Source organism: Quercus lobata, chromosome 5 (genome assembly GCF_001633185.2).
Source record: "Quercus lobata isolate SW786 chromosome 5, ValleyOak3.0 Primary Assembly, whole genome shotgun sequence".
Lineage (NCBI taxonomy): Eukaryota > Viridiplantae > Streptophyta > Magnoliopsida > Fagales > Fagaceae > Quercus > Quercus lobata.
This window is the reverse complement of record NC_044908.1, coordinates 70,147,367-70,157,069: the sequence shown is the minus strand read 5'-3', so window position 1 is coordinate 70,157,069 and position 9,703 is coordinate 70,147,367. Positions and strand designations below refer to the sequence as shown.

The 9,703-nt window shown below is 36.6% G+C and overlaps 2 protein-coding genes across 2 annotated transcripts; one reads left to right on the top strand and one right to left on the bottom strand.

Moving 5' to 3' along the window:
- Nucleotides 1-2,296: 2,296 nt before the first annotated feature.
- On the top strand, nt 2,297-4,221 carry LOC115992552 (1-aminocyclopropane-1-carboxylate oxidase). Its single transcript, XM_031116757.1, has 4 exons — nt 2,297-2,473; nt 2,572-2,798; nt 3,025-3,358; nt 3,626-4,221. The coding sequence occupies exons 1-4, from the start codon at nt 2,369-2,371 to the stop codon at nt 3,914-3,916; spliced, it is 957 nt and encodes a 318-aa protein (XP_030972617.1). The 5' UTR covers nt 2,297-2,368; the 3' UTR covers nt 3,917-4,221.
- Nucleotides 4,222-6,510: 2,289 nt separating this feature from the next.
- Nucleotides 6,511-9,695, bottom strand: LOC115989722 (protein CLMP1-like). Its single transcript, XM_031113549.1, has one exon. It carries the CDS (start codon nt 9,245-9,247, stop codon nt 6,920-6,922), a length of 2,328 nt encoding a protein of 775 aa, XP_030969409.1. The 5' UTR covers nt 9,248-9,695; the 3' UTR covers nt 6,511-6,919.
- Nucleotides 9,696-9,703: the final 8 nt, after the last annotated feature.

Genomic DNA, 9,703 nt, shown 5'->3' with positions numbered 1-9,703 from the left:
GTGGCAGTGGAGGTGGTTGGGGTTTTGGGTTTGCTTATTGTTCTTCAGAATCTTTAGATGATCGGTTTGTGGTTTTTTTTTTTTTTGCAATTATTTTATTGTAGTAGATATATTATTTTATTGTGATGTTTATATTATCTTATTGTGTTGAAAGCTAAAATAGATCTACTACTACAGGATGTTTTGTAAAATGAGTAGGTAAAATAGATAAAATAACTTTTTGTGGTGCCAAATAGCTAAAAAAATAGCTCTACTGCTGTGAATGATCTTATGTGGTTATCTTCTTTTTGCGACAAGTATCTACCTTCTCACAGGGCTGGCCCAAAGGTTTCAGAGGCCAAAGGCAAAATTTCCAAATGGGGCCTTATGTTATCACTTAAATAATATTTAACTAGCATTTTATATAATAATTAAAAAAAAAAATCATTCTTTCTACATTTTAATATGATTTTTTTTTTAGAAAATGTTAAAGTTATAACAAATTTTACTACAAACTGATATTGTAACGGATGTGATCAAGGACATGAGACTTACAAAAATGCTAGAGATATTATAAATTTTACAACATGAGAATTATAAAGATATACCACCAATCACAAAAATTCATTCAAAAATGTATTCAATAGTTTGTTGAAGTCCACCTATCACATTCATTGTTACAGCAAATTATAAAAATTATGTAAACCACCGCACACCCTTGGCACAGAGATCACTCCACAAGTATAAATGCTTGTGGAGGTGTAGAGGAAAAAGGTCAGGGTTCAAGTTTTCAAGAGGGCTTCACATACATATATACTTAGATTAGATTAGAGTAGGATTTTTATCTTATATAAAAAAAAATAAAAAAATAAAAAAAAAATTATGCTTAGTAACACGTCTATTTGTAAGACTTATTTATTTAAATTTATTTTATTTCTATCTCTAGCATTACTTAATTATTTGGGTCTTTTTAACGGTGAAAAAAAATGTAAACTATTTTTTTTTTTAGTATCTCTCAAAAGTATTTATTAAAAAAAAAACATTTTTTGCCTTCCAAATTTGGGGCCTTTATCTAGTAGAGGGCTCTAGGCAATGGCCTAATTGGCCTAAGCCTAAGCCTAGGGCCGGCCTTGCTAGTTCTCATTTATTATTAAGAAAATTTAACTTCAATTAAACTTTATCGGTTTTTAGAAGTTATATTTGCACAAGTGGTTTTATTTTTTTATTTTTTTTTTTTTTTAATTTGCGACAAGTGCCTACACTCTAATTTATTATTAAGATAATCAACCTTAGATTAAACTCCGTTGCTAATAGTGTATTCTATGTAAAACTAACACCTAAGTTTTAATAAATTTTAAATTCTATTATCAAAAGTTTCAAGTACTTTAAAATATTATAATTTTAATATTTTAATATAGTAAAATTTACATCCAACATACTGTGCTTTCACAAAGTAACTCAATATTCGTATGTATTACACATCATGAAATGAATGTGATTTTGTCATCTAACTCATTAATTATTAAGATAACTAATTTATTTAGATAAGACTCTTTTAAAGTAAAATAATAATAATAATAATAATAATAATAATAATAATAATAATAATAATAATAATAAAAAATAAAAAAAGATAACTACTTTACTTTAAATAAGACTCTTTTAAAGTAAAAAAATGACACACTAATTATTAATATAATTGTGATTTATTTACATATATTAATATTTAATTAAGCTGTGCATTTCACAAACATAATACTAATATATTATTATTTTAGTAAGATCTTGTTTTTTCTAAACATGTTATTTATTTATTGATAGGTATTTCTAAGGATTATGATTGTTTGTAAAACTACGTATTCTACCATTTAAAAAATAAAAACTAATATGACAAGATTATATGGAAGGGTGAAAAAGACTATATGAAATCTTTATAAATTTTAAAATTAATTAAAAATTGGCTGAGTTTCTCACGATGTGTGGTACATTTTTAAATATCTTGTGAGGAATAATCTGTGTTATTTTTAAAAACAATCTCAATTCAGTCCAAAATGATTTTATTCTATATTCTCTAATAGCCGGTATCTGCAAATTAGTTACACGTTAGTTAAAAATGATATAATGTAGTTTTTCCTCCATTTTTTTCTAATATAGAAAGTATTAATTATTACCAAATTAATTAAAATTATTGCTTTTTCTAAGTGGGCAATTGTTTTTTTATGGTAAAGTACTGTCTAGTCCCCACTCCCCACCCCTGATGGCTTTTTTACTTCTTTGACACTGCTTTTAGAGCCTATAAATTTGCCACCCTCAGAGATCATACTTCAACAAAGCATAAGAAAGTGAGAGCAGCAGGAGTGAGAGAAGGAAGAAAGAAAGAAAAGAGAGAATGGAGACTTTCCCAGTTATTGACTTGGAGAAGCTAAATGGTGAAGGGAGAGGAGAAGTTATGGAACTGATAAAAGATGCTTGTGAGAACTGGGGCTTTTTTGAGGTACTAGTATAGTAATATATTTATATTATTTGCTATTCTTTTGAAGCAATTATTATGTAGAAAGCTTTACTAACTGTTGTCTTGGACATCATTTTTAGTTGGTCAATCATGGCATTTCTCATGATTTCATGGACTCTGTGGAGAAGCTGACAAAGGAGCATTACAGGAAGTGTATGGAACAGAGGTTCAAGGAAATGGTGGAGAGTAAGGGCCTAGAAGCTGTTCAGTCTGAAATCAATGATTTGGACTGGGAAAGCACCTTTTTCTTGCGCCACCTTCCTGTCTCAAACATATCTGAAATCCCTGATCTTGATGAAGATTATAGGTTACAACTATAACTTTACACTTAATTTTTCTCATACTAGTTGTATTACAAAATATATATGACAGGTGTTACTAAAAAAAGACATATATATATATATATATATATATATGGACACCATTATGTCACTCTGTATTGATTTCATGTATTGCTTCTGACTCGTTTTCTTAATTTGGTGAAGGCCAGCTAGCTATCCTTGACACAATTATTGTTGCTTGACCAATTTCAGGAAGGCAATGAAGGAATTTGCATTTCAATTAGAGAAACTAGCTGAGCAACTCTTGGACTTGCTGTGTGAGAATCTTGGGTTGGAGAAAGGATACCTGAAAAAGGCCTTTTATGGGTCCAAGGGCCCAACTTTTGGCACCAAGGTTAGCAACTACCCTCCTTGCCCCAAGCCAGACCTGATCAAGGGCCTTCGGGCCCACACCGATGCAGGTGGCATCATCCTTCTCTTCCAAGATGACAAGGTCAGTGGCCTCCAACTCCTCAAGGATGGCAAATGGATTGATGTTCCCCCAATGCGCCACTCCATTGTGATCAACATTGGTGACCAACTTGAGGTATATTTGGCCAAGGCCAACCCAACCTGTTTGCCACTTTATCATATTGTACTTCCTTAGCATACTAACTTTCATAGGTCATTTCCACTTATAATATCATTCATGTGCTGTTATCTTTTAATAAATATGTTATTTGAAATGGTTTTAGAATGTAATAAAGAGAATGTGTGCCCTCTATTCTTTAGCTTTATGAGGGTGATTTTATATATATATATATATATATATATATATCCTATGGTGCTAATTTCCTTCTTGTTCCTTTTATAGGTCATTACCAATGGCAAATACAAGAGTGTGATGCACCGTGTGGTTGTTCAACCGGACGGTAACAGAATGTCCATTGCATCATTCTACAACCCAGGCAGTGATGCTGTGATCTATCCAGCACCGCTATTGATTGAGAAAGAAGCTGAAAAAGGCCAAGTATACCCAAAGTTCGTGTTCGAAGACTACATGAATCTCTATGCTGGCCTGAAGTTCCAGGCCAAGGAACCAAGATTTGAAGCCATGAAGGCCATGGAATCCACCATTAATTTGGGTCCTATTCCCACCGTCTGAGTCCTCTCATGACAGAAAGAAGTAACTGGTTTTAAGTGTGTGTTTATGTTAATAAGCAACAAGTCTCAGTGATGAGTCTTGCTGGATAAGTTTGTTGTTTAGGTATGCTTTGACTAGCATGGAACTTATAGTTATAGGTCTTGGACTTACAGGTCCTATTTCGCCACGTATGTGCTGGTACTGTTGGTTAGGTGAACTACTTAGAAAATGACTATAACTTAGCACTTTTGATGTGTCTTAAGATTCAGTTTGGCTTATTATGCTTGAGAACATATTTTGGGAATCCATATCAGAATCAGTTTAAAGGAATGTGTAAATTAATAAACAATAAGGAGACCATCTATAAAGGGTAAAAAACAGGTTCCAAGCTGTTTTTTCTAGTTTCAGGTCCTACTATGGTAGCGGACTCTAATGTGCAAGCTTAAAAGGAGGAGTTGTTGAGTTTAAAGAAGCTCAGCCCTGGAAAGGCAGATTGCATAAAAGAATAAGGTATATCCTATAAGAAGGAAATGCTCAATGATTATCATATTCTCCTTAAGATAACTATGATATGCCCCGTAAATATGATTTCCTTTTTAGACTTTCAATATCACATAAAAAATCTATCTTCTGCAAGTGGACCACTAACAAAATATAAACATGCCCCAGCTCAGGAAAGATTCACTCCCCAAGGCCATAGTAAAGTAATTGCTACCGTACCACTGGAGGCACACAAACAGGAGTACATTTTATTGATACCACTAATTTTTTTGTTAAAAGTTCTTGCCACCAATATGAGGGGACCCAGGTTCTTGATACCCTCATGTTATTGGATAGCTGGGATACACAAAGCACTATCCTTTTCTTAATTGAAATGTTGTAAATAAAAAGATGGTTGTTTGTTTTCAGAATCCTTGAAATCAAATTCCTCCCGAGTATTAGAAAGTGCAAGAATAAAACATTGAAAATCCCACATCAGCTCTGATGAAAACAGACTTAGAAACCAGATAGTATAAAGAATTCCAAGACTTCAGAAAGAAACTCTAAGTAGGGAGACAAAAACCAGCAGCAGGAATAAATTAAGTTAGGATTGGAGTAAGACTTGATGCATAGAGGAACACTAAATGCACTACTATGCTGGAACCATATAACTGAAATACATTAATCAAAAGTGCAGGTGACTTGAACCACTGCTACCGCTTTATTCTAACTCGCATCACTAGACGTGGAAACAACAGACTTCTGAGGTAGGGAAACAAATTCCTAGAGCTGGTCTCGAATCAAATTTATTCTGGCCATATCTATTATTTTTACAGGTTGAATAGTCATCTAGATTAAGGGATGTTATGTTGGCCGCGAGCAGTGTTGCATCTGGGTTTCAATGCTTTAACTTGTGGAAAGTAAAAATTACATGAAATGAATGTTGTGCAACACGACTGATCAAAAAGGTATAGTCATCATACCAGAGGGATAAATGCAGATTTATAAGGCAAGAGTAAGATATAAATTAGGATCGGCAATTGTGAGGAAGACTAATTTGCAGTTTCTACAGAAATATAAAACTCCTACTTCATTCTTTCAAAATGCTTGACTTGTTTAGTTTCCATTGTTGACAAATGAAAAAATGGTCAGGTAACAAATAAACACCCAAAGACGAGAGAACTCAACTATGCTTATCAGAAACCAACCTCAACAGTGTTAGGATGAGATAAGGAGTGACAAACCTTATCTCATAGGCAAGGAAGAATGTGATTTAATAAAATATCTGGCCCCAAACACAGTGGAATGGAATAACAAGATAGGAGACATATAGTTGAATAAATTTCAACCCAACTATGCTTTTATCGATCTCAGCAAGCTCTCACTGGAAATCTTGCATGAACACACTAGCATATTTTAAATATTTCAACCAATGAAATATCAATTGCCTAATTATATTTACCAAGTAGGATGCAAAGGTTTCTCTTTTCAATGACAAGCCAGAAGTTCACCTAGGTTCAATGCACAATCCACATTGATTTCCAAACGTGTCAGAACCCATAAAACCTGAATTGAGGTAAGAGGCATATACCTTACCTCCCACTTTAGTGACATCACATACAAACGCATCATAACCATGCACCCAGAATAATCTAAACATAAAACAGCCATCAATCATTCACACCAATAAGTCTCTTCTTAAGTATTATTACCATTCTTGTTTTGCTAAATGTCTCAAGTATTATAAGTCACTTTCAAAGATTAGGTCACATCACACTATTTTTTTCTATGTCATCATCTGTAAGTGCAATGCAGCATAATATGACGGATCTTTCACAGGTATATTAAAAAAAAAATTCAAACTAAAATATATGGGTAAGTGATCACCAGCTCAAGTGGTCCTCTCCCCTCCTGCTCAAGAGCAAGAAAATGGATGTGGGAGGATGGAGTAACCTGTCACTTGTATTATCATCACTTTATCCCAAAAAATAAAATAAAATCATAGGGCTGAGGTTTTGTTCCCTCAATTTTATTGCCAGATTTTTTTTCCCTTTTCGTTTCGGGTGCAGTAGGGCAAGGCAGTTGCACAGTTCACAATATTCATTTTCTACACATTTGAAAAATACACATCAACAGTTCTGCAGCCTAAAGGTTCACAAAAGAAACTGCTTGATGAAAACAAATTATGAAATATAACAAATGAAAAAAGTCCAAACAATGATTTAGACAAAATTGGCACTCAGAATGGCAAGGCCAGAATCATACCCTAAGCAAATGAACTAGTTTATTGAAAACTCATCCGTATTCAAACAATGTTTTAGAAAATTTCACCTTGAAAATCAGCATGGAGAACTGAAAGCACAAAATCTTTTGAGTAAACGGCTGCTTAAGGATGGCACCTGATTTGTCAGTACCAAAAGGAAAGATTTCTAGATAGCCACCATTTCAATAAGAAAAAAATCATATCCTTTCTCTAGTTCATGCTCATGATTGATGAGATACTTGAAGGCAAGCAGTGATGCAGGTATATGATATCAATCCATATCACTTTCCTGATTCTTGATCAACCACATCACTCTTAACTTCATGAGTCACATCTGTGTCTAACTTTGCAACCTTTTTCTCATCTCCTTCCAATGCATCTCCATTAGAGCAGTGGTTCTTCAGAACCATCGAAATGTCAGCCTCAGAAGCTCCAGCAAGCTTAAAGCGTTCAACAGCAGCATCCAGGTTTTTCTTCCAACCCCCCAGCCCTAGTTTGCACTCGACTTGAGATCGCTCAAAAAGCATGTTACCCCAGAAGAGATGTATCTGTGATCTCATCACAGCTGCTTGTTCTGCTGCTTCATCTGCTGAAATTTCACCCTGACTGCCAAGGCTAGAGGGCTCACCTTCAGTATTACTTCCTTGTTTCTTTCTTCTTTTTGATAACTCTTCCTTCTTGCTTGCACTTGGATCTTTTAGCTCTTTTGCTCTCTGCTCCTCAAGCTTTTCCCACATCTCAGTCGCAGCCTTCATCTTTTCCTCAGCACTATCAAAAAGGTCGAGCGTTTCTGCAGAATCCCAGCTTGAGAGATCTATTTTCTTAGCAAGTGCAAATGACCAATGAAGCTTGGCCATTTCAAATTGCTGCTGCCCCAGAGCAAGCAATCCCTCATAAAAATCAGGTTTGATAAGAAGTGCCTCCTCATACTTCACTCTGGCCAGAGAATATCTTTCCTTAACCCAGTCATAAGCTGTTTGAAGCTGTGCTGCCACTACATCCTTTCCAGCAGATTCATCTAAGGGAATGCGTTTTCTAGCTGCACACATATGAACATTTCCCCAATTGAAGAAAGCCAAAGCAGCCACCTCCTGGAACTTTGCGGCAGCCTTGTCAAAAAGACCTTGAGCATCTTCACTTGTCACCGTCTCCTCAAGTGCCTCAGAACAAAGCTCCATCCCAAGCTCATGCAAATCAATATGCGCATCTGGGTCAATACCAACATGGGTGCGGAAAAGCTGAGCAAATTCAAACAACCAATCATCCATCTCCACTTCCTTGCATTCAGGATCTTCTGCAGCTCCTGGTTTCTCCTTCTGAGCTTCTTTCTCTGGCTTATCAATTATGGCATCAGCAGGTTCCAACACAGATTCACTTAGTGACGAATTAGAGCCACTATCATCTCCCTTATTTCCCTCGCTCTCCATAGCCTTCTCCTCCTCTTCTTCCAATAATGGTGGCTCCTGCTCAGGACTCACCTCCACAATGTGCAATCTCAACATCCCAATTGAGTCTGCCTTATCTGTTTCAGGATCTTTTGGGACGAGGCTATCCACACAAGACTCTGCAAATCTGAGTTCCCCCGTACAGGTTATGGTCACCAAATCACCATCATTGTCCTTATACTTGATCAAAACTGACTTTGATGATGGAAACCGTTTGCTCACAATCTCCCTTAAAACTCTGAAACTGCATTTCACCGGCATCTGGGAAAGCCTTATGTCATGATCATAAACAAGCTTCAACAGCCTCCATTGGATTGCAGCCTTTGTAGGTTGCCCATGAGTAAGCAATGACACTGATGAAGAAGACGATTGTTCCTTCTGGCTATCCTTGCTTGGATTAGCAGGTTTTGAAGAGCCACTTGAAGGCTTCAACACAAGTTTCGGCAATTGGGCTTTAGACTCAGGACCATTTTCATTGGGTAGAACAGTTTGGGGTCTCTCTGGCTTATTATTAAGCGATACCACTGATCCCCCTGCTGTAGTAGTTGGCTTCTTTCCTACTGGCCGGGCAGGCAAACACGGCCCTAAGCCAGCAATTGGGGCACCACGAACTGCAGAAGCCCCAAGGGCAGCAGGGGATGGGCGGCTCTGGAGGTCCTGCTGTGCATCCTGGCGAGGACCCAATGCCATCCTCAACCTTCGTGCAATCTCCAAAGCATCACCATGATTTGGATCAGCCCCCAACAACACCTGCACATCCTGCATCGCCATTTCATACTTCCCTATCGCCTCAAATGCCCGAGCCCTCCTAAGTAGAGCCCGGACAAACCGGGGCTGGACCTGAAGCGCCATGGTACACTCAGCAATCACAGTGTCATAGTCAATGGGCTTCATTTGCATCAAACAAGCCGCCCTATTGCTATGAAACACAGCTCTATCCAGGTGGGTTTTAGGGGTAAGTTTAAGAGCATTATCATACTGCTCAAGAGCACCCACATAGTCCTTATTCTGAAACCTCTTGTTCCCTTCTTCTTTGAGCTCATGAGCCCTTTTCAAAAAGATTGATGAGTCCAAATCAACACCACCATTAGCATTTGCAGTTGAATTATCACCTGAAACTTGGTTTGCACTACCCTTCTTCTTCCTACCCCCTGATTTCCCCATTTAATTTCAATCTCTCTCTCTCTCTCTCTAAAACACACACAAATATCTATCTATATGTATCTAAATGAATAAAAAAGCAGCAAGCTTGCAAAGAAAAAAAAAGTATAAAATTGTGTTTATGAATAAAGACAGAGAAATGGGTACTTACAATTTACAAATAATAAGCTCAAAGATGCAAGCTTTTCTGTGAAGATTTTAGCTTCTGTTTGATTGCCCCAGAAGATGGGTTGGGTTGAAGATGAAGAGGGATTTAGTTGGGAGATACGTTTGCTTGGTTTTGGAGCTCAGTTGGTATGGGAGAGAGAGAAATTGGTAATGGAAGTGAAGGGAAAAGATTGAGGAGGGTTTAGGAAAGACGCTGTGGATGAAACCCTAGAGCTAGAGATGGTGGGATCAGAATCTTTTGTCATTTTTGATAATCAAAGTTTTGCAGTTGGTCATCCTTGACCGTTCGAT

What these genes read in the sequence shown, in the direction of transcription:
- LOC115992552 (XM_031116757.1), top strand. Translation starts at nt 2,369, where the DNA reads ATGGAGACTTTCCCAGTTATTGACTTGGAGAAGCTAAATGGTGAAGGG. An exon ending in AGAACTGGGGCTTTTTTGAG is followed by an intron (nt 2,474 to 2,571) that starts GTACTAGTATAG and finishes CATCATTTTTAG; the next exon opens with TTGGTCAATCATGGCATTTC. An exon ending in GATCTTGATGAAGATTATAG is followed by an intron (nt 2,799 to 3,024) that starts GTTACAACTATA and finishes GACCAATTTCAG; the next exon opens with GAAGGCAATGAAGGAATTTG.
- LOC115989722 (XM_031113549.1), bottom strand. Translation starts at nt 9,247, where the DNA reads ATGGGGAAATCAGGGGGTAGGAAGAAGAAGGGTAGTGCAAACCAAGTT.